General features: G+C 46.0%; 1 protein-coding gene and 1 non-coding gene across 3 annotated transcripts in view; one reads left to right on the top strand and one right to left on the bottom strand.

Annotated features, from left to right (window-relative positions):
* Ftsj1 (FtsJ RNA 2'-O-methyltransferase 1) overlaps positions 1-24,385 on the bottom strand; it is a 38,097-nt gene that overhangs the window by 4,715 nt on the left and 8,997 nt on the right. Inside the window, exons 3-13 of one of the 2 annotated variants that reach the window (XM_042669272.1) lie at positions 23,552-23,753; positions 23,221-23,290; positions 23,038-23,128; positions 22,381-22,459; positions 20,329-20,381; positions 20,189-20,242; positions 20,005-20,107; positions 19,814-19,897; positions 18,934-19,037; positions 18,667-18,849; positions 991-1,142 (exon numbers count right to left, since the gene is read on the bottom strand). In XM_042669272.1, coding sequence (XP_042525206.1) covers positions 991-1,142; positions 18,667-18,849; positions 18,934-19,037; positions 19,814-19,897; positions 20,005-20,107; positions 20,189-20,242; positions 20,329-20,381; positions 22,381-22,459; positions 23,038-23,128; positions 23,221-23,290; positions 23,552-23,672 — 1,094 coding nt within the window. In that variant the 5' untranslated portion in view covers positions 23,673-23,753. Of the gene's footprint in view, positions 1-990; positions 1,143-15,851; positions 15,985-18,666; positions 18,850-18,933; positions 19,038-19,813; positions 19,898-20,004; positions 20,108-20,188; positions 20,243-20,328; positions 20,382-22,380; positions 22,460-23,037; positions 23,129-23,220; positions 23,291-23,551; positions 23,754-24,385 lie in introns of those variants that run through there. The other variant, XM_042669273.1, reaches the window with a different exon arrangement.
* LOC122098823 lies at positions 14,022-14,152 on the top strand. Its single transcript, XR_006145813.1, has one exon. It is a non-coding gene; the product is annotated as a small nucleolar RNA SNORA51 (small nucleolar RNA).

Below are 24,385 nucleotides of genomic sequence, written 5' to 3'. Positions count from 1 at the left end.
GCAGCTGTGGCTCAAGTGGTAGAGTGCTAGCCTTGAGCAAAAAAGCTCAGGGACAGAATCCAGGCCCTGAGTTCAAGCCCCAGGACTGGTACAAGAGAAAAAAAGAAAGGAAAGAAAAAAAACAGGCTGAGAAGGTGGCTCAGTGGTAGAGTGCTTGCCTTGCATTATGAGGCCCTGTGTTTGATTCCTCAGCACCACATGAACAGCAAAAGCTGGAAGTGGCTCTATGGCTCAAGTGGTAGAGTGCTAACCTTGAGCTAAAGTGCTGAGGGACAAAGCTCAAGCCGAGTTCAAACCCCACAATCAAAAAAAAAAAAAAAGCAAGCTATTGGTTTTGGGTTGAAGTAGAGATAGAGCAGGTTGTGATACTGAACCTGAGGGTTTTGGGGGCCAGGCTGAGGTGCTGAGACCAGAGGGCCGATCTTTCTGCCCACTCCAAATCTGTTCCTCAACTAGGCTAGATTGGGAATTTAGAATCAACAGTTATTCTTCTCCAACCAAATCCAGGAGGAGGCTTGGGGTGTCCCTTGCCTTCCCTGCCACACTCACATGAGACCAGGGCTTACAGCCCCTTTAGGCCTAGTTTCCCCCATAACAGGTCTCTCTCAGCGGGACTGTGGTTCCCCAGTACACTTCCAAGCTTTGTTCCTGGGGACAGGGTGTGTAACAGGAAGGGTTTTGGGTCCAAAAGAGTGGACTCTTTGTCCACTTACTATGGGTTATTCTTTCCATTCAATGCTTGCCTGACCTGGGCTGCAGATAGGCTAGCCATTGGTCAGTGGACAACCCTGAAGCTCCAGAGACTAGTGGAGTCTTGGACAGATAAATGCTCTCCCCTAAACTTCCCACAGCTCTGGACTCCTCCCAGGACTAGGAAAACGTTGCCATAAGTTAGGAGATTTAGATAGTTTTCTGGCCAAACAAACTCTACTCCCAGGTTCCAGCCTTGCCAGGGCCCCAGCCTCCCTTGTCTATTTGCAGACCCCAGACCTGAAAGTCCAGATCTTCTCCATCGCTGCGGGCAACCTCTGAGAATGAGCACACATCTTCTCTCTGCTGGATGGGCTTCTTGGCACCTCTGTCTCATGTTGTGGATGCCTCTTAACTTTATTCATCACGAGGTAGGCGAAAGCAGAGAAAAGCTGTGGAAAATGACAGCCAGGAATTCACAAACACTACATTCATGAATAAATGGCCTGAATAAAAGCACACAGGTTAGCTGGGCACTGGTGGCTCACACGTAGCTACTCAGTAGGCTGCTATCTGAGGGGCGAGGTTCAAAGGCAGCCCAGACAAAAAAGTCACCAAAAACTAGAAGTAGAGTTGTGGCTCAAATGGCAGCATGCCAGGGCTGGGAAGGCCACTCAGTGGTAGATTGCTTGCCTTGCATGTATGAGGCCCTAGATTGGATTCCTTAGCACCACATAAGCAGGAAAAAAAAAAAAAAAGCCTAGGCTGAGTAATTTTTTTTGGGGGGGGTCCGGTCGTGGGGCCTGAACTCTGGGCCTGGGTGCTGTCCCTCAGCTCTTCAGCTCAAGGCTAGCGCTCTACCACTTGAGCCACTTCCGCTACTTCCGGCTTTTTTCTTTTTGCTTATGTGGTGCTGAGGAATCGAACCCAGGGCCTCAGGCATGCAAGGCAAACGCTCTACCTCTGAGCCACCTTCCCAGCCCTAGGCTAAGTAATTATAAAATACATTTTATCTGTGTATGGAGATGACATACAAAATCACATTGAAAGGCATTAAACAATAAGAGAGTGAAGAGATGAGACTAAGATATACAATTTTTTAAAAGAGAGGAAAAACATTTATGCTGTGTATGGGAAATACTTGAGAAAATTACTCCTTTGGGTGCAAAAACTGCTTGCAAAGGAAAATATTTTTCTCAAATATTTCTCAGCTTTGAAGGGAGCATCTGACAGAACATGATTCTTTTTCTTTTCTTTTCTTTTCTTTTTGACAGTCGTGGGGCTTGAACTCTGGGCCTGGGCGTTGTCCCTCAGCTCTTCAGCTCAAGGCTAACACTCTACCACTTGAGCCACAGCGCCACTTCTGGTTTTTTGGTGGTTAATTGGAGATAAGAGTCTCATGGACTTTCCTGCCCAGGCTGGCTTTTAACTATGATCCTCAGATCTCAGTCTCCTGATTAGCTAGGATTACAGTTGTGAGCCACCGGCACCTGACCATTTCTTTTTAATAACTTTTTCTTTTGGTGCCAGTACTGGGGATTGTACTCAGGTCCTGGGCCCTAATCCTTAGCTTTATTGCTCAATTCTGGCACTCTACCACTTGAGCTGTGGCTCAAGTGGCCTTTTTATTGTTATTTGGAGCCTGGAAAGTCTCGGGTACAAACTGTGATCTTCAAATCTCAGCCTCTTGAGTAGCTAGGATAATGATGATAAATGTAAGCCACCAGTGATTGGCTCTAACATTTTTTCTTTTCTGTGTGTGTGTGTGTGTGTCTGTGTGTGCGTGCGCGCGTGTGCGCATGCACGCACGTGTGTGCACGAGCACACATTCATGTGCACAACACCCTCAAAGGCAGGTACAAACCTCCCTCCTCTTAGAGATCTTCCTGAAGCATTGCTGGTTTTAGTAATAATTTGCAGCCCTTTGTCATCTGGCTACATTGTCTCTGGGTTGGCACAGAACTCTAAGAAGTGGTCCACTCAGGGGGAGGGGGCTGGAGGAACAAAGCTACAATTTAGTTCCAAATGAAAAAGTTTGACAGGAGTCAAATGGTCCTAATTTCAATCCCTTGGTTCTGCAGAAAACTAGATTCTTAGGGGGAAAGCATTCCTCGGTTTCCCTTAGGATCCTCAGCCAAATGAATGTGCACATTAATCTCCAGCTCATGGCCACAGAAGCATGCATGACTGTTAAACATAGTTCCCCAAAGAGACATGTGCAGACACCAAGATCCTAGCCCCTGACATAGCTGTCCTAGGGGAATAGCCATGCATGAATAGCCACCAAGGCCTAGGGCCACACCTGAAACCTGAACACACACCTATACACAGGCCTCAGGGTTGCACATGAGTGCGACCTAGCCCTGTAGGTACACCTGCATTTGCTTTAAAAAAAATTGGCTTGGGCACGGGTGGCTGACACCTGTAATCCTAGCTACTCAGGAGGCTGAGATCTGAGGTTCATGGCTCGAAGCCAGCCAGGGTAGGAAAGTCCATGAAACTCTTATTTCTAATAAACTACTCAGAAAAAGCTGGAAGGGGCACTGTGGCTCAAATGGTAGAGTGCTAGCCTTGAGCACAAAGAGGTTCAGGGACAGTGTCCAAGCCCTGAGTTCAAGCCCCACAACCGACAAAAAAAAATTATAGGTCCTGTTTGAACTACTTGAGCTATACTACTTGAGCTACAGGGGTCACTTCTGGTTTTTGAGTAATTAATTGGAGAGTTTCATGGGGACTTTTCTGCCCTGGCTAGCTTTGAACCATGATCCTCAGATCTCAGCCTCCTGAGTAGCTAGGATTGAAGACGTGAGCCACCAGTGCCCTGCATTTTTTTAAAATTGTTCTTATAAAGGTTCTGTATAGAGGAGTTACAATTACATAAGTCATGTAAAAGAGTACATTTCCTTTTGGACAATGTCACTCCTTCCTTTCTTCCTTCTCTCTCAGTTTTCCCCTTGTATTCCTACTCACAATTTTATAGTTCATTTTCAACATAGTGTCTAGTATCACTGCTGCATTTGTTCACCCTTTGTCCCTCCATTTTTTTTTTTTTTTTGGTCCGGTCATGGGGCCTGAACTCTGGGCCTGGGCGCTGTCCCTCAGCTCTTCAGCTCAAGGCTAGCGCTCTACCACTTGAGCCACAGCGCCACTTCTGGCTTTTTTTTTCTTATGTGGTGTTGAGGAATCGAACCCAAGGCCTCAGGCATGCAAGGCAAGCGCTCTACCACTGAGCCACCTTCCCAGCCCCTTGTCCCTCCATTTTTGTGCCCCCTTACCTCCCTCAAAGACAGATAAATGAATAAACAAGACAAAACACACTTGCATTTGTATACACACACATGCAAGAATATGCAGACACACATGCACACAGACACTAAGGGCCAGGTCTATAAGCACACCTGGTCACTTTCACACACATGTGTTTACACATACATCCCACTCCAGGCCCATGGAGAAATATTCATCTGTATACATGTACATGTTTATGGGCACCTGGGGATGTATAACATTCAGGCCCAGCCCAATGGAGATCTTTGCACACACACACAGTGTGCATGCACATAAACATGTACATACAGGCTTTCACAGATATATAAGTACTGACTTCCAGGCCCAGGCCTATGTGTATACCTGTTATTCGTTCCTGCACATGTGTATCACCTAGAGGTTTATATGAGTATACACCAGATAGACCAGCTTTGACCAGGGGGCCACCTGTGCCTATACACAAACACACACAGAATTCATGAGCACCCAGATGCACATATGTGCACACAGACATGACCCATTGCTATAGGTTTTTGCTTATAGAATCAAAATCATATGCACAATTGCTTATGCACAAATGCCCAAACACCCCGCTGCCATCTGTACACTAACATCTCCATGAGAATATACACTTGCACTTGGCTAAGCCCTGTGTACATATAATTACACCTGTACCTGAGGCAGCAAAATTATAAATTCACACACATGTATTGTGCATGCATGCACAAAGCTTTGTGAATTTTCACACACGTATAAGCAAAAGCATACTGGGTGCATGCACACAATTTCACTCCATGGGCTGTAAGCATCTTCATGAAGACAAGCCCACCCACCTATCTGCACAACTTATCATCTACCAACACTGCCTGGCTGGCAATCGCTTCCAGCTTCTACATTTGACAGAACTTTCTACTGAGGCATGGTCTGTGGTCCTTGATTTAGCTCAGCTTTCCACAGTCCCTGTGTCACCATCTAATCAGAGTAAGACACTCCTTCCCATGGGCTGCTACTAGGCCTGAGCTGATACACAGCACATGCTCTTTGAACAAAGGCATGACTGGCTCCTCTGGCACATGCAGGGAACATGCTTGGGTGGAGCATTAAGAGGGTAAACTCAGACCATTTTGAATGTTCCCTAAACAGTCATTACTCATCCTGCAGCATGGCAAGGAGGATGTAAGAAGCAATTTTCCTTCCTTCATTTGAGGGCCTGCTGCCCTGAAATCAGCCCTGAAACTGAGAGGCAATGAATGTGTTAATTGCTAGAAATATAACAAAATACCATAGGCTAGTGGGGCGGGCACTGGTGGTTTATACTTGTCATCCTAGCTACTAAAGGTTCAAAGCCAGCTATGGTAGGAAAGTCCATGTGACTCTTATCTCCACTTAACCAGCAAAAAGCCGAAAGTGAAGGTTGTGGCTCCAGTGGTAGAATGCCAGGCTTGAATAAAAAAGCTAAGGGACTGGGAATGTGGCTTAGTGATAGAGTGCTTGCCTTACATGCATGAAGTCCTGGGTTCAATTCCTCAGTATCACAAAAACAGAAAAAGCGGGAAGTGGCTGTCGGTCAAGTGGTAGAGTGCTAGCTTTGAGCAAGAGAAGCTCAGGACAGTGCACAGGCCCTGAGTTCAAGCCCCATGACTGGCCAAAAAGAAAAAAAAAGCCAAGGGAGAGTATAAGGCCCTGAGTTCAATCCCCAGTAAGACACAAAAATAACCACATACTTGAAGAGGTAGGGTGCAATCAAGGCGAAAAAGGTGGACAAATGAAGAGGAGTGGGGGAGAATGCAGTTTAGAATCCAATGTATGGGGCTGGGAAGGTGGCTCAGTGGTAGAGTGCTTGCCTTGCATGCATGAGGCTCTGGGTTCGATTTCTCAGCACCACATGAGCAGAAAAAGCCGGAAGTGGCGCTGCGGCTCAAGTGGTAGAGCGCTAGCCTTGACCTGAAGAGCTGAAAAGCAGTGCTCAAGCCCAAGAGTTCAGGCCCCACGACCGACCAAAAAAAAAAAAAAAATCCAATCCAATGTATATCCTACAAAATTAAGAAAAGTAATGGAGGGATGGGTAGGAATGTAGAAGGGGTGACAATGAACATGATATATTGTATTCATGAGCTGCTTTGTTAAAATGCAACTCTTTTGTTCAATTAAAGATAATTTAGAAAAAACAATTTTATTTCTTTATTTTTGCTGGCACTTGTAGTCTTGCTCAAGGCTAGCACTCTACCACTTGAGCCACAGCACACGACTGGCTTTTTCTGTGATTAATTGAAGAGTCTCACAGATTTTCCTTCCCCGGTCTGGCTTTGATCCACAATCCTCAGATCTCAGCCTCCTGAGTAGCTAGGAGTACAGGTGTGAGCCACCGGCACCCAACTCTAAATTATATTTAAATAATAAAGTTCCTGAGATGCTCTGTGTAGGTTATATGAGACTAATATACTATAATACAAGGTACTTGCACATCTGGGCAGTTAGGTGGTGGTAGGTTCTGGGACCAATTTCCCATGAATATTCAGGGTGATTGACCAGAGTCACATTAGGGTTTAGAGCCTGACTATTTGCATTTGTTTAAGTCAGAATCCAGTTGGCAATAGACAATGTTTGCTACCCAGAGCAGATGCCTGGCAGCCAGGGCTTTCACTTACTTGGTACATTCTTGGACATGTCTGTGCAGAAGCCATGCACAGGAGAGAGGCAGAAGCAGTGGGAAAGATCTCAGCAAACATTTTCCCAGACAGAGATCTGTTTAGCATAACATTTTTTTTTTGTGAAAATACTGTACAGAGGGGTTACAATTACATGGGCAAGATAATGAGTACATTTCTTATCAAGCATTGTAGCCTGCTCCTTTGTTTCCTCTTCCCATCCCTTCCCATCCTCCCCCCACCCCTCACCCAATCCTCCCCCCTACCAAAGTTGTAAAGTTCGTTTTTCCATTTGCAATAACTAGTTTATGTCTGAGTCAAGCAGAAAAGGTCAGAAAAGTTGATGTTAGGGAAATTAACCCTAAAATATGTATTCAAATGTTTTTTTCTTTCAGGTAATTGTTTCTAACACATTTATAAGATTAACATAACATTCTTTATTGTGTGCAAAATCCTGCCTTTTTTTGCTTTGTTTTTGGTGGTGGGGCCTGAACTTGGCCTAAACGCTGTCCCTTGGCTCTTTCGCTCAAGGGTAGCGCTCTACCACTTGAGCCACAGCGCCACTTTCAGATTTTTCAGCTTGTGTGGTGCTGAGGACTCAAACCCAGGGCCTCATGCATGTAAGGCAAGCACTCTACCACTGAACCACTTTCCCAGCCCCATTAAAGAACTGTTTTTATTTTTATTTTTGTCTTTGTCAGTCATTGGGCCTGAACTCAGGGTCGGGACACTGTCCCTCAGCATTTCAGCTCAAGGCAAGCACTCTACCACTGAGCCACCTTCCCACCATTTTTTTTTTTTTTTTTTTTGGTCAGTCAGAGAGGGCCTGGGCGCTGTCCCTGTGCTTTTCAGCTCAAGGTGAGAGCTCTACCACTTAGCCACAATGCCACTTCTGGGTTTTTGGTGGTTATTTGGAGATAAGAATCTCACAGACTTTCCTACCCTGGCTGGTTTTGAACGGCGATCCTCAGAGCTCAGCCTCCTGAGTAGCTGGGATTACAAGCATGAGCCACCGGTGTGTGACAAAATCCTGCCCTTTTATGAAGGTATAAGTTACAAAGAGTTAAAATTTTCCTACAGTAAAGTTCACCCTTCTAGGTTCCACTTCTTAGAGGTGTTTTTTCTTTGTCAGTCTTGGGGCTTGAACTCAGGGCCTGGGCAGTGTCCCTGAGCTTTTGTTTACATCTAGCACTCTACCAACTGAGCCACAGTGCCACTTCCTTTTTTTCTGTTTATGTGGTACTGAGGAATTGAACCCAGGGCTTCATGCATACTAGGTAGCACTCTAATTTTAAGCCACATTGCAGCCAGGTGGGGTGTTTGTGTGTGTGTAGCACTCTAATTCTCAGCCACATTGCAGCCAGGTGGGGTGTGTGTGTGTGTGTGATTAATTGGAGAGAAGAGTCTCATGGACTTTATTGCCCTGGCTAGCTTTGAACCTCAGATCTCGATCTCCCGAGTATTAGGATTATAGACACGAACCACCGGTGTCTAGCTTAGCTCTCTTAAATTTTGATAAGTGAAACCACAGTAACATGAGGGATCTTGTTATAATCCAAGTTAGTTTATGGCCCTTCTGCATGGAGCCTTACTCCATGTTATTGCATCTCTGAGTTAAAAAAGTCCTCCCCATGGCCCATGAGTCCCTATAGGTCCTATCTGATTTCTTGTCCTACCACTGGCCCCCCTCACTCATTTACTTTAGCTCCACCACTGGTTTCCTTGCTGTTCTTTGAGTATGCCAGGTTTTTTGTTGTTGTTGTTTCCAATGGCCTAGATTACTTCCTCCAGACATACCCTTCCTGGAATCACATGAACTGGCAAGAGACCATGTTTGGGGTGCTAGTCTTAAAGATGGACAGTTCGTTTTTTTTTTTTTCCAGTCCTGGGGCTTGAACTCTGGGCCTGGGCACTGTCCCTGAGCTCTTCAGCTCAAGGCTAGTGTTTTACCACTTGAGCCACAGCACCACTTCCTAGAGATGGACAGTTCTGAGGTTGCTACATGGGGCCCAAACTACTCCTGGAATACCACATCAGCTGTATACTGGGGCCACCCACTGGGGCCACCCAGACTGGAGAGCAGATACTTGAGGTATGACAAGATCGGGTTGTGAGGGCTGGGAATGTGGCTTAGTGGTAGAGTGCTTGCCTAGCATGCATGAAGCCCTGGGTTTGATTACTCAGCACCATATAAATAGAAAAAGCCAGAAGTGGTGCTGTGGCTCAAGTGGTAGAGAGCCAGCCTTGAGCACAGAAAGGCTCAGGGTAAGTGCCCAGGCTCTTGAGTTCAAGCCCTAGAACTGGCAACCCCCCCAAAAAAACTAGGCTATGGCAGGTTCTGTGGCTGCAAACTAAGCTTTACTGTCAGCTGGGATCCCAGACATTTGCAGACAATGGAGTCTGCTCTGTAATAGATGTGGCTCCACCTGTGATCAAAGTCTTTTGTGGGCTCTCACCAGGCTTTTGCATATTCCTGGGGCCAGAGGGGTGTGTGGACCTTTTTGGAGTCCCCAAACAGGTGTGGCTACTCTTGTGGTCAGAGATTTAAAGCACAGACACCTCTACACACACACACACACACACACACACACACACACACACGGGAGCACACACATGCACACACAGAGTTGTTTCCACACTATTTTCAGTGGGAGGACTGCAGTCATGGATTTGAGGCTGTGTACTCTTGGGGCCACACAGACATGGGTGTGGCCACTGGTCAGGCTACAATCCAGTCTGGAAAGACTAGGATCTGACTAATCCTTGGGTCACAGAGGATGTGGGCTTCTAAAACCACAGACTAAGCTGGGAAGTCTAGGTCAGTTCCTGTTTGCTAAATTCAAGACTGGACAGACTTTGGTATATATATATATCTCAGTGCTGATGATGAAACCTGGGGTGTTGCAGGTGCTAAGTATCAAGCGTTTCCTTTTTTATTGTAAAGATACTGTACAGAGTGGTTACAGTTACATGAGTAAGGTAATGAGTACAATTTCTATCGAGCATTGTTACCCCCTCCTTTGTTTTCCCCCTACTATCCCTTCCCTCCCCACCTCCTTCCCCTTCCCCCCTGAAGTTGTAAAGTTCATTTTCAACATAGTCTCTTGTACATCTCATTGTTACAATGGGTCAACCCGTATCCTTGTTTCAGAATTCTGTTATTTCCCTTCCCCTCCCCAAATTAGAAAAATGTATATACAAGATGCAGGGTACCAGAGTTAAATACAGTGACAACATGGGTAATACCATGGGGGAAGAACATACAATAGAAACGAAAAAATCTCGTGTATCTTGGGGTTCATTTCACTTATCATCATCTTATTTGACATATGTATATAGCTTTAACCTTTTCTGCTTGTCTGGTAAGATTATCCTAGATGTATACTAGTTATTGCAAATAAGGGAAACCATGAGACCTGTTTCTTTGGGTCTGGCTTACTTCACTTAATATGATTTTTTCCAAGTCTTTCCATTTCCTAACAAATGGGGCAGTGTCATTCTTTCTGATGGAGGCATAGAATTCCATTATATATATATCTCGCATTTTCTTGATCCATTCATTTATTGAGGGGCATCGGGGTTGGTTCCATATCTTAGCTATGGTGAATAATGCTGTGATAAACATAGTTGTGCTGGTAGCTTTAGTATGGCCTTGTTTGTGCCTAAAAGTGGGAGCTCTAGACCTGAGGACCAATGGAATATAACTGAAGACCCAGAAAGAACCCATACTTACAGCCACCTAATCTTTGATAAGGGAGCTGAAAAAATAGAATGGAAGAAAGCCTCTTCAGTAACTGGTGCTGGCAAAATTGGCTAAACACCTGTAGTAAACTAAAAATAGATCCTTATATATCACCCTGCATCAGAATCAACTCCAAAGGGATCAAAGATCTTGAAGTAAAAGGAGACATTACAGGAAATATTAAAGGAAAGAATAGGAGAAACTCTAGGGCTCTTTGGCACAGGCCAAAATTTTCTTTCCTTTTTTTTTTTTGTCAGTCGGGCTTGAACTCTGGCCTGGGCATTGTCCCTCAGCTATTCAGCACAAGGTTAGCGCTCTACCACTTGAGCCACAGTGCCACTTCTGGTTTTCTAGTGGCTTATTGGCGATAAGAGTCTCATGGACTTTCTTGCCTGGACTGGCTTTGAACTGTGATCCTCAGATCTCAGTCTCCTGAGTAGCTAGGATTACAGGTGTGAGCCACTGGCGCCTGGTTCTGAAATTTTCTTAATAAAGACCCAGAAACAATCAAAGAAAGGTTGAACAAATAGGATTGCATGAAACTGCAGAGCTTCTACATGTCAAAGGACATAGCCAGCAAGATCAATTGAAAGCCTATGGATTGGGAGATCTTCACTAGCCATACAACGCCCTCATATCTAAAATATACTTAGAACTCAAAAAGTTAAACCCTCCAAAAATAAATCCTCAAAGAAACAACTGCCCCATTAATAAGTGGGCTAAAGACTTAAAGAGAGACTTCTCTGAAGAGGAAATAAGAATGGCCAACAGACACATGAAGAAATGCTCAACTTCTCTGGCCATAAAAGAAATGCAAATCAAAAGAACATTGATATTCCATCTCACCCCAGTTAGAATGGCTATAATCAAGAAATCTATTAACAGATGCTGCAGGGGATGTGGCCAAAAAGGAACTCCACTGCATTGTTGGTGGGAATGTAAACTTGTTCAACCACTTTGGAAAGCAGTATGGAGGTTCCTCAAAAGACTACACATAGAATTCCTTTATTTTTTTGTGCCTGTCCTAGGACTTGAACTCAGGGACTGAGCACTGTTTTTTAAGATTTGTTGCCCAAGCCTAGTGTTCCATACCTCTTAGGCCACAGCTGTACTTGCAGCCTTTTTTTTGGTAGTTAACTGGAGATAGAGTCTCACTGACTTTCCTGCCAGGGCTAGTTTTAAATCTAGATCCACAGGTCTCAGCCTCCTGAATAACTAGCACTATAGGTGTGAGCCACTGGTACCAGGCAAGAGTTTCTTAACCCAGTTTGCTCTTGGAAATATCAGTTAAATCTGTGGCACCAGCCTGACACTGGTGGCTCATATTTGTAATCCTAGCTACTCAGGAGGCTTTGATCTAAGGATCTCGGTTCAAAGCCAGCTCAGGCAGGAAAGTCCTTGAGACTTTTTTTTTTGGTCCGGTCATGGGGCCTGAACTCTGGGCCTGGGTGCTGTCCCTCAGCTCTTCAGCTCAAGGCTAGCGCTCTACCACTAGAGCCACAGCGCCACTTCTGGCTTTTTTTCTTTTTGCTCATGTGGTGCTGAGGAATTGAACCCAGGGCCTCATGCATACAAGGCAAGCGCTCTACCACTGAGCCACCTTCCCAGCCCGTCCTTGAGACTTTTATCTCCAATTAACTACCAGAAAGCTGGAAGTGGTGCTGTGGCTCAAGTGGTACAGTGCTAGCCTTGTGCTTAACAGTTCAGGGACAGTGCCCAGGCCCAGAGTTGAAGCCTCATGACCGTCCCCCCTGCAAAAAAAAAAAAAATATCTGTGGAAACGTCACATAAAGTTATTTGAGTTGTGTGTGTCTGTGTGGAGGGTATCTCACTATGTTGTCCTGGATTCATGGTTCTACCTCAGCCTCTGGGACTACAGGTGGCAACACTTCACAATTTTTATTTTTGTAGAGTTGGGGATGGTATCCAGGACTTCACACATGCTGGCCAAGAGCTGTTACCACTGAGTTGCATCTGAACCCATTACAGAATATTTTCTAAGCATACATCCAAACATACATTGACACATAATTACAATGAAAACCACTCACACTAATTAACTTATTGCAGGTGCTGGGGTCTGAACTCAGGGCCTCACACTCTTGCTTGTTTTTGCCCAAGGTTAGCACTCTACCACTTGAGCCACAGTTATACGTCTAGCCTTTTACTGGCTCATGGATTTTCCTGCCTAGATTAGCTTTGAACACTGATCCTTAGATTTCAGCTCCTGTGTAGATAGGATTACAGCTGAGCCTTTGGTGCCCAACCTAATTACATTTCTATTGGTAAAAAAATAAAGATCCAAGTTGATGGAGATCACTGATCCCACTTTTGGAGAAGATCCTAGACATAATCAGAACATTTCAGGACAAGTTTAGAGAAAAAACAAGTCCTCACACAGACCAAAAAAAGGTCCCACTGCAGTGAGGCTGATTTCCAAGCAGTTTCTTTTCTTGTTTTCCTCCTGGGGCTGTTGCAATTGCCTGCTCAGACATCTTGCTCCATATTTGATTGATGAGATTTGAAATCAAGTCAATTAACCCATGATCTGGTTTTCCTGACAGTTGGCAGCTTCTGAGCTCTAATAGCTTCCTAGCTAACTAATGGTTAAAGTTTCAAACCAGTAGTCCAGAGCAAGCAAAGCATGCACAAAGCATAGATTCCATCTTTAGCACCACTATCACAATAAAAAGTTCCGACTTCCTTCTACTAAACTGCTAACATTTCTATCAACTTTTCAGATTTTTACTATGAACAATGCCATGGAAAATGCATAAAACAGGAGACTGCACAATGGTTCAAGCCTGTTGGTAAGCAGGAGACAGAGGTAAGGAGGACTGAGGTCTGATGCTGGCACTGGGCAAAAGTATGATACCTTATCTAAAAAATAAAACAGAAAAGGTTGGGAAAGGGGTGACACTGAAAAAGATTCATTGTACTCATAACCTGACTTTTGGAATTGAAGCTCCTTGTACAAGTATGTAATTAAAAAAAAAAAAAAGGTTGGGCTGGGTGCTGATGGCTCATGCCTGTAATCCCAGCTACTCAATTGGCTGAGATCTGAGGCTCATGATTCTAAGCCAGCCCCAGCAAGACAGTCTGTGAGACATCTTATCTCCAATTAGTCTCCAGATAACTGGAAGTGGCACTGTGGCTCTAAGTGGTAGAGCACTACTAGCCTTGAGCACAAAAGCCCAGGGACAGCACACAGGTCCTGAGTTCAAGCTCCATGACTAACCAAAAAATGGTTGGGGATATGGTTCCACTGGTAGAACATCTGCCTATGAAGTGGTAAGGCCCTGAGTTCAATCATTAGTACTACTCCTTAACCCCTCTTCAAAATGCATTATAATGGCTGGGAATGTGTTTGCCTAGCATGCATGAAGTCCTGGGTTTGATTTCCTCAGTACCACATAAACAGAAAAAGCTGGAAGTAGCACTGTGGCTCAAGTGGTAGAGTGCTAGCCTTCAGCAAAAGAAAAGAAACTCAGGGGCAGTGCCCAGGACCTGAGTTCAAGCCCAGGACTGGCAAAAAAAAAAAAACAAAAACAACCAAAATGCATTATAACACAGCCAATGTGGCAGCTTATGACTAAATTCCCAGTATTTGAGTGATTAGTCTGAAGCCAGCTTGGGCCACAGAGTGAGAACCTGTCTCAAAAAAACAAAACACAGGCCTCTGGGTGCTTACCACAGGCTGTGTTCTTACACTGACTATATAGAAAGAGGAGGCAGAGTAAACCTACCCAATATACACCTCAGCCCAGGCCTGTGCCTAGTCTGTATTGTGACAAGGGGGAAAAAAAAACAAAAAACAAAACACAGAAAAATGCATGAAATGTAAGTTCCACTTATTAAGTAAAAGGCATGATTTTGTAAATTATAGAATGTTGGTTCTCATTGATGTGAACAGATCATGGTTTATAGGGGAGGAGGGTACTAGAAATAGTGCTGCCAGGAATATTCTAATACTTATGTTTTAGGAGTAGAAATGGTATACGTGCCACTTTAGTAGGTAAATTTTCCTAGTGTCTGCACCATTTGATACTCTGAGCACTATGAGTCAAAGTTGTAGTTATGGAATAATCTGCCAGTGTTAGCAATCTTTTTCAGTGTTAGCCTGCATTTTCTTTTTGTTTCTTTTTTTTTTTTTGTCAGTCGTGGGGCTTGAACTCTGGGCCTGAGCAGTGTCCCTCAGCTCTTCAGCTCAAGGCTAGCACTCTACCACTTGAGCCACACACACGACTTCCAGTTTTCTGGTGGTCTATTGGAGATAAGAGTTTCACACCTTTTCCTGCCCTGGTTGGCTTTGAACTACGATCCTCAGATCTCAGCTTCCTGAGTAGCTAGGATTACAGGTGTGAGCCAGTGGCACCTGGCTTGCAAATTTTTTTTTTTTTTTTGCCAGTTCTGGGGCTTGAAGTCAGGGCCTGGGCACTGATCTTGAGCTTCTTTTTGCTCAAGGCTACCACTCTACCACTTGAGCCATAGCACCACTTCCAGTTTTTTTTTTAATGTGGTACTGAGGAATCAAACTCAGGGCTTCATGCATGCTAGGCAAGCACTCCACCACTACTAAGCCACATTCCCAACCCTAGCCTGTATTTTCATAAGCAGCTTTTCATTCATTCACTGGCCATTGCCATTTTTTTGTCTCCTTATTTATACAACCTTCTCTAGTGTTGGGGATGCAACTCAGGGCCTTGTACTTGCTAGGCAAATGTCCTACCATGGGTATATACCAGCCCTATAGGACTTCCTCTTCTGGCTTTTTGAGACAATATCCCAGGCTGGCCCAAACTTGTGATCCCTTGCTCCAGATGCCTGAGGGCTGGAATTATAGGCATTTGAAATCATGCCTGGTTCTTATAGAACTTTCCTAGTATTAAGAATAAGGAGTGACATTGTTCAAAAAAAGAATATAGGGTTGAAGGCATGACTCAAGTTGCAGAACACCTGCATAGTAAGCTTGAATCTCTGATTTCAAATCCAAGTCCTTAAAAAAATACACTACAAGGATTTTAAGTACCTTTCCCACAGTGATTAATTGTCATTACTTTAATTCTTTTTAAAATATGGTGCTGGAAATGGATCCAGGGCTTCAAACAGGCTTGGGAACATGCCAGCAGTAAGCTGCAATTCCAGCCCTGTTTCGGTCTTGCTATTAGCTTAGGTTAGCTCTTTCAATCCTCTGTCTCATATTCCTGAGTGTCATGATTTCAGACATATACTAACTACCACGCTGATTAAATAAGTAAGTGTGATTTTCATTCACAGCTGGCTTCCTACCACTTGAGCCATGCCTCCAGTTCTGGCTTTTTGCTAGTTAGTTGGAGATAAGAGTTTTGGAGCTTTATCTGTCTGGACTGGCTTTGAATCTTGATCCATGGATCCCAGCTTCTTCAGTAGCTAGGATTATAGGCATGAGCCACTGGTGTCCAGCTTCAGTTCTGGCTTTTTGCTGGCTAATTGGAGATGGAGTCTCTTAGACTTTTCTGCCTGGTCTGGCTTCAAACTTCCATCCTCCAGATCTTAATTCTCCTGAGTAGCTGAGATTACAGGCGTTGTCAACAGCAATGCCTGCTTCTCAGCTACTTCTTTTCATATTTGTTCTTCCACTTCTGTCTATGCTGGTTCCTGTGAACACAGATAAGAGATAAAAATCTAGCAATTTGTTTACCTGGGCTAGTTTTAAAGCAGATCCTCAGATCTCAGCTTTTTGAATAGAGCTAGGAATAAGATACTAGCATCTGACCATTGCTATTTTTTCTACCATGCTAGGAACAATTCTACCTTTGGAACTTTGCGGTATTCTTTCTCTGGAATGCTATTCTCCTAAAGAAATACGTGGATTCCCTCTCTCTGCTTAAACATTATCTAAAGGAGGTACCATTATAACTCTGTTTATTTATTGATTTAGTGCTGGTTGTAGGGCTTGAACTCAGGGCCTGGGCACTATCCCTGGACTCTTTTACTCAAGGCTAGTACTCTACCACTTTGAGTCACAGCTCCACTTCTGTTTTCTGGTGGTTAACTGGTATGAGTCTCATGGACTTTCCTGTCTGGGCTGGCTTTGAACTGCGATCCTCAGATCTCAGCTTCCCGAGTAGCTAGGATTACAGGTGTGAGCTACCAGCGCCTGGCCAACCCTTTTTACTTAATTTATTGTGCTACTGTGACTTGAACTCACAGCCTCTTGCTTGCAAGGCAGTCTACCAATTGACTCACATCCCTAACCCTTTTATTTTTCAGGTAAGGTCTTGTGGTTTTGCCTGAGATGAGCCTCAGGCCTCAAATCAACCTAATTATGGCCCCCTGAATAGCTGGGATCACATGTGCCCACCACCATCCTTGGCTTATTTGTTTATATGAAGTCTCTTTGTTCCCTTCTCGAGCTTCAAACTCGAGTACTGGAAGAGTACCAGACACATAATCCGGCTCTTAGATATACTGAATGCCTCAATATATATATAGCACATAAAATGCTTGAAGCAGTTCTCAGCATACAACAGATGGTTAATAAATATTTGCTGACTTTATTCTTGAGACAGGGTCACATTGTGTAATCCATTCTGGCCTTGAACTCATAATCTTCTTGGATTATAGGTGTAACCACCATGCCAGGATCCCAACTGAAATCTTATCAGTTGGCACAATATTTCAAATGTGAAATTTATTTTGTGGGACTAGGGAGTGAAGCCAAGGTCTTGCCCACACAGACAAGTGCTTTCCTATAAGTCTCATCACAAAGCTGAAATTTAGCTTGCTATAGGGGTACGCATCTGTAGTCCCAGCTATTGAGAAGTTGAGTTGGGTTGACTGCTTGAGACCAGGAGTTCAAAACCAGCTTGGGCAATATAGTATGACTCTCATCTCAAAATACACCCTACCTAAAATGAACCACTCAAAACTTGGAATTTTACTGAACATTTTCTTATTCAAACCCTTAAGATTAAAAGGCAAGCCAGGTGCTGGTGGCTCATGCCTGTAATCCTATCTACTCTGGACACTGAGATCTAATCTCCAGCTAACCACTCAAAAACCTGAAGTGGAGCTGTGGCTCAAAGTGGTAAAGGGCTAGTCTTCAGCAAAAGAGCTTAGGGACAGCACCCACATCAAGTTCAAGTCCCACACAAAAAAGGGACAACTTAAAGCCAAGCATGGTGGCAAATGCTTATATTCCTAGCTACTTAAAAGGAGGCTGAATGATTGTGAGTTTGAGACCTGCCCCAAGCAAAGTTACCTGGAAGACTATCAAAAAAATACAAAGCAAAAAGGCTGGTGGTATGGCTGCAGTGACAGAGTGCTTACTTAGAATGTGTCAAGGCTCTGGGTTCAATGCTCAGAACCATCAAAATAGGGGCAAACTTATCCTAATGTGTTAAGGTGAACAATTTATTTCACTGCCTCCCATGTACCCAAGGAAAAGAAAAGGGACTCAGATACTGGACTAAGTTATTCCATGTGCCATGCTTGGATTGACCAGTTTTTGGGTTGTGTGTGTGTGTGTGTGTGTGTGTGTGTGTGTGTGCACGCGCGCGTGCACGTGCACCAGTCCTAGGTCTTGAACGTGTGTGTGTGTGTGCGCGCACGTGCACCAGTCCTAGGTCTTGAACGTGTGTGTGTGTGTGTGCGCGCACGTGCACCAGTCCTAGGTCTTGAACGTGTGTGTGTGTGTGTGCGCGCACGTGCACCAGTCCTAGGTCTTGAACGTGTGTGTGTGTGTGTGTGTGCGCGCACGTGCACCAGTCCTAGGTCTTGAACTCAGGGCCTGAACGTTGTCCGTGAGCTTTTGTGACCAAGGTTAGCACTCTAGCACTCTCACTTAAGCCAAAGCTCGGCTGGGAATGTGGCTCAGTGGTAGAATACTTGCCTAGAATGCATGAAGCCCAGGGTTTGATTCCTCAGTACCATATAGGCAGAAAAAGCCAGAAGTGGCTCTGTGGCTCAAGTGGTAGAGTGCTAGCTTTGAGCAAAAGAAGCTCAGGGACAGTGCTCAGGCCCTGAGTTCAAGCCCTAGGACTGGCAAAAACAAAAACAAAAAAACAAAACGCCAAAGCTCTCCTTTTGGCTTCTTGATGGCTAACTAGAGATAAGTCTCATGGCCTTTCCTGCCCAGGCTGGCTTCAAACAGTGATTCTCAGATCTTAGCCTCCTGAAGTTAAGATTATAGGCGTGAGCCATTGGAGCCTAGCATGACCTACAGATTTTTATAGTTAGTAGGAAACAGGAAAGAAAGAAGCAAAGAGAAACCAATGAGTCATGAAAGGAGACACACTGGAAAGGGATCAGTTTAGGCTCAGAGCCCCATTTTCAGACCTTGGGAGCCAGGACGGTGTGGTGGTAAGGGACGGGCTGATCTACTTTGCTGACAGCACAGTACTGGGTATGGACCTCCTTGGCCAGCCGCCCCTTCTTCTTCAATATGCAGGCCTCCTGGTACGGGGGTGAAATGGGGGGCTGTGTGGGTGGAGTGTACTCATATTTGGAGCCATCCTTGAGCTGCAGGGACACAGGAACAGGCAGATGGTGAGGACCTGAGAACCACAGTCTTCCCCACCAGCCTTCTGCTGGCTATGCACTCACATCCAAAGAGTAACTGCAGTCTGAGTCGTAGGCGCTCAGGTCCCCACAGGTCACAAAAGGCACAATAAAGCGAGTGGGACCATTCAACTGGTTGAAGTCTGAATCTTAAGGAAAGGCAGAAAGGAGACCGAAGATGGGGCTGGTTATGACTCAGGCCATGGAGTGAATTCTCCCCACCCCCAATCTCCACTAACCACTTTCTCATCCCTTTGGTGACAACTCATCCTTTAGTTCCGATGACCTGTTCAGGGCCCCCTTGACTACCGCCTCTAGGATGTAGGCCTCTGCTCTGCTTTTCATTGAACTTGTGTGCACCTGCCAAGATCTTGTCTCACCCAAGCAAGATCTCAGGGGTGAGGCTACAGACCTACAGGGAACAAATGTTCATTATGGGGGGCCATTTCCACTTGGGAGCATGACTGAGGATCTTCCTAAGAATTTCCTGCCAGGAGCTGGCATCTCATGCCTGTAATTCTAGCTACTCAGGAGGCTGAGATCTGAGGATTGTGGTTCAAAGCCAGCCCATGCAGGAAAGTCTATGAGACTCTTATCTCCAATTAACCACCAGAAAACCGGAGGTGGCACTGTGGCTTAAGTGGTAGAGTGCTTGTCTTGAGCTGAAGAGCTCAGAGACAGCACCCAGGCCCAGAGTTCAAGCCCCAAGATCCACACACACACACAAAAAGAATTCCCTTAAGCAGGTGAAGTTCTTCCCTGGGGCAAGGCTTAGGGGCCAGATGAAGTAGAATTGTCATAAATGATCCTGCAAGGGTGGGGAGTGTCTTAGGCTGGTAGAGGCTCAGGATTCTCACGAGACATGAGCTGAATGATGTGGGGGACACTTCCCGTGGGGACCAGGCCCCTGGGCACCAGCTCTCACCGTATGAGTGGTCCAGCAGGGGTTTGGCCAGGTCTGCCACGAAGCCCTCAGGAGGGTCATAACCCCTACAGACAGCGAAGGCCTCTGAGGGAGGGAAATAAAGAAGTGTGGGGGAGAGGGTGATGACCACTTGCACCTCATGCAGTCCATATTCCCAAGTACCCCCTTGCTGCCAGGCCCAGCTCACAGACCAATGCTGGAGTTCCGGCTGCTCCTGGGCTTGGCACAGAGCACACTGGCAAAGAAGACCCGCAGCTGGCTGTAGAGCAGTGTCACATCCCGGCCTCGGAATATCTGCAGGGTGGAGACCAAGATGAAGGGTAAGGCCAGTTCAAGGACCTCTTTCTACAGTTTACCAGGTCCCCCAAGACCTACCTTGGCCACAAAGCAGCCACCTGGCTTCAAGACATGTGTAGCAATATTTAGTGCCTGTGGGTAAGGACAGAAGGCTGAGGCAATGGTGAAGGCTGCCAAGAGGGGGACAAAGCTGGGCAGGGGTGGCTGGGGTTACTCACGGCTAGGAGGAGCTGAGCCTGCATGTACTCATCAACATCATGGAGGCCAGTGACTGTGGCAAGAAGAACAGTGTTAGGAGCCCTCTGCTTCTAGGCAACTTCTATCAGAGATCAGAAAGCTAAAAACACTATGTCTCAGTTTTTGCAACTTACAATCTGTCAACCCAAGTAGCCTGAGTTCCAGGCCCATGATTAGGAAGTTATGTAAATTCTCACAACTTACTCCCCTCCTCTCCCCCCCCCCCCCCCCCGCCCACAAGTAGCATTACCATTCAACCTCCAGCCAGATAGCTGCTCTGAGGTTGCTTTACTGACCAGATGTCACTCACCCACAAACAAATCCAAAATGCTTTATCTCCCTTCCCAAACCCACTCCTTTGATCTCCATCTCCATCTGATTTTATTCTCTTTTTTTTTGACCTGAGAGCATTCCCTGAGCTTTTTCACTTAAGGTTAGTGCTCTACCACTTTGAGCCATAGCACCACTTCCAGTTTTCTGGTGGTTAACTGGAGATAAGGGTTTCATGGACTTTCCTGCCTGGGTTAGCTTCAAACTGTGATCCTCAGATCTTATCCTCCTGGATAGCTAGGGTTATAGGAGTGAGCCACCAGTTCCTGGTTTTTTTTGTGAGTGCCAGTCCTGGGCCTGGTCATTGTTCCTGAGCTTTTTTTGCTCAAAGCTAGTATTCTACCACTTATGCCACAGCACCACTTCCTGCTCATCCTATTTTTTCCCTCACCAGGTCAAAGTCTTCAATTCTTTTTCTTTTCTTCTTTTTTCTTTTTTGGGTCCGGTCGTGGGGCCTGAACTCTGGGCCTGGGTGCTGTCCCTCAGCTCTTCAGCTCAAGGCTAGCGCTCTACCACTTGAGCCACAGTGCCAATTCCGGCTTTTTTCTTTTTACTTATGTGGTGTGGGGGAATCGAACCCAGGGCCTCAGGCATGCAAGGCAAGCGCTCTACCACTGAGCCATCTTCCCAACCCTTCTTTTTTCTTTTTATGGCGATCATGGGGCTTGAATTCTGGGCCTGGGCGCTGTCTCTGAGCTCTTCAGGTCAGGGTGAGTGCTCTACCACTTAAGCCACAGTGCCACTTCCAGTTTTCTGGTGGTTTATTGGAGATAAAAGTCTCATGGCCGGGCCGGGCGCTGGTGGCTCATGCCTATAATCCTAGCTACTCAGGAGGCTGAGATCTGAGAATTGCGGTTCAAAGCCAGCCCGGGCAGGAAAGACCGTGAGACTCTTATCTCCAATAAACCACCAGAAAACCGGAAGTGGCGCTGTAGCTCAAGTGGTAGAGCGCTCGCCTTGAGCTGAAGAGCTGAGGGACAGTGCCCAGGCCCAGAGTTCAAGCCCCATGACCGACAAAAAAAAAGTCTCATGGCCTCTTTCCTGCCCGGGTTGGCTTTGAATTGCCATCCCCAGATCTCAGCTTCCTGAGTAGCTAGAGTTACAGGCGTGAGCCACTGGTACCTGGCCTTCAGTTCTCTTTCACACTCCCTTCCCTATAAAGAAAAACCCTCCTCACACCCACACTGCAGTCACTGGCAAATACTGGGGCTCCAACTGCCAAAGACTTCCTGAAGTGACCCTCCTCTCCGTATCATCACTCATCTGGACTACTGAGTGGCCACTTCCTCCCCATGGTCTCTGCTTCCTTTGTTCTTCACAGTGCCCAAGTAGCTCGAAGGGTCCAGTCACAACCTGACCAAGGCAGTCCTTCTCTGCCCACAACTCCCTCCTGGTTTTCTCCAAATTCTCCTCTCAGTGAAAAAGGCAACACCTGTACTATACTTATCTCCTGCTTCCCACCACTCTTCCAACCACACTCATCTCGCTGTTCCTTATACATCACAAGCACTCACCTACCTCAGAAACTTTGCACAAAGGCTGGAACTTCACATGGCTCACTCTACTTCCAGACATATATGAACCATATATGTCCTTTAGTTCTCTGTTGTCAAGTCAGTGAAGCCTCTCCTGTCCATTTAATTAAAAATTCCAACAGATACTCCCCGCTTCCTTATTCCATGATTTCCCTGGACCCCATTTACCATCAGGAGCCCCATCGCACACCACTAGGTCAGCAGGGCAGCCCTCAAAGTGCTGGATAATCTCCTTGGCGGTGGAAAGCTATGGAGAGAGGGAGGACAAGTGGGTCTAGGACCCTCAATGCTGCTCTCAAGCCCCACTTGCTCATGGCTGTGGTCCCAAAGCCTCTGGGCCAGCTAAATTCTCAGGCTTTGTCTATCTAACACCATGTTCTATCTCTGGGGACTTAGTCTCATCATTTTTTCTTTGCTAGTCCTGGGGCTTAAACTCAGGGCCTAGGCACTGTCCCCGAGTGTCTTTTGCTTAAGGCTAGTACTCTACCACTTGAGCCACAGCACCACGTCCAGCCTTTTCTGTTTCCCTGCTCCCCTTACCTTGCAGTGCGGGGGATGGAACCAGGGCCTTGCTTATGCTAGACGAGCACTCTACCACTGAGTTACAACTAAATCCTTCTCCCTTTCTCCTTCCTTTACTTTGTCTTTTCAAGGCAGGGTTCTAGCTAGCCCAGATTAGATCAAATTTAAGATCAGCCTCTTGAGTGCTGGGATTACAGGTATATACCACCACATCCAGCTCCATTTTGATTCTATAGATTGGTCTCACTTCCCCTTTCCCATAGCACCTAGGATATTTCCCAATACCCTCTGCTATGTTCTCACCTGAGTGATGTCCCCTTGGATCTGTATCACACCTGTAAGGGGAGCCATAGCTTGCAAGTCCACAGCCACCACTTGGCAGGATCCCTGGCTCCTATGGACAATGTGTTCCATTTCAACCCAGTTTTTTTTACCCCCTCCCCCAGACCCTCCTCTACCCCACTCTCCTGGGCTTCCCACACTTACCCAATTTTCCGGCTCAATACCTGGCTCCAACTGCCAGGGGCTGCACATAGGTCAACTGCCCGTGTCACGCCTGGGCACACACAATGAAAGTGTACTGGTCAGCAGTACCTAAAACTCCAACATGAGGACCCTGCAAAGTTCACTCCTTGCCCCTGGGGAGCATCATGTCTAACTACTGCCCAAGTGCCCATCTGCTCTAGGGCCTCTGTTTCATCTTCCCACTTATCTCCCTGCTGTAACGACCCTCCAAGTTAGCCCTCCAACCACAAGGAGCTCTGCAGACAAAGCCTTTCCACCCCACCCCAGGGTGATTTGCCAGTCAGTTAGGGACCTTGAAAGAGCTGAAATTCCTCATCAAGCTGTAGCAGCTTGAAGGCACTTCGGGCCCGCCAGCCATTCTCCTTGGCTAGGCGGTAGTAGACATCTCGCTTGTCCTTCGATGTCCGTCCCATCTCACACACTGTTGACCTAGCAACTTGCTGGCAGTCAGCTGATGCTGCCTGGTTTCAGTCTGTCCCAGGGGAGTAGATGACCTGTGCAGGACAGAGAAAACCATTCACAGTGACTGAGTTCATGTGACAACTCACTCAATATCCAAGAAGACTGAAACCCAGGTACTGATCCTATAAAGCCCCCAAGGATCCTGTTACTGAGCTCTAAGGCTTCATTACTTATCACACAACCCCTTCTCCCATCACTTACCCCTTGAACCTACCACAGACCTCATAAACCCAACATTTACTTGACAACCCATTACTGACCCTGTCTACCTGTCTTCACTGTCAGGAACACTCTACACAGTAATCTCTGTGTTTCTCAACTCTTCTCTGCCACTTCCTACCCATTAACACCTCCTGCTCACCTCTCCAATTGTTGTTATTGTCCCTAGATTCATAGAACTCTCTCAGTCCCCCTTGCTTTTTACTCCCTCCCACTTTGTAGTATATCTGTCTACTCTGCAAGCCATTAATCCTTTAAATGACTAGCTCTCCAATTGTTTCCTTTATTCTTTTTTTCTTTGGGGGGGGGGGTTGGTTGTGGGTCTTGAACTCTGTCCCTGTGCTCTTCAGCTCAAGGCGAGCGCTCTACCGCTTGAGTCAGAGTGGTTTTCGAGTGGTTTATTGGAGATAAGACTCTCACGGACTTTCCTACCCAGGCTGGGTTT

Source organism: Dipodomys spectabilis, unplaced genomic scaffold, assembly GCF_019054845.1.
Source record: "Dipodomys spectabilis isolate Male_0828 unplaced genomic scaffold, ASM1905484v1 ptg000492l, whole genome shotgun sequence".
In the NCBI taxonomy this organism is placed as follows: Eukaryota; Metazoa; Chordata; class Mammalia; order Rodentia; family Heteromyidae; genus Dipodomys; species Dipodomys spectabilis.
The sequence above is the reverse complement of the archived record's forward strand: the minus strand, read 5'-3'. Positions and strand labels throughout refer to the sequence as shown.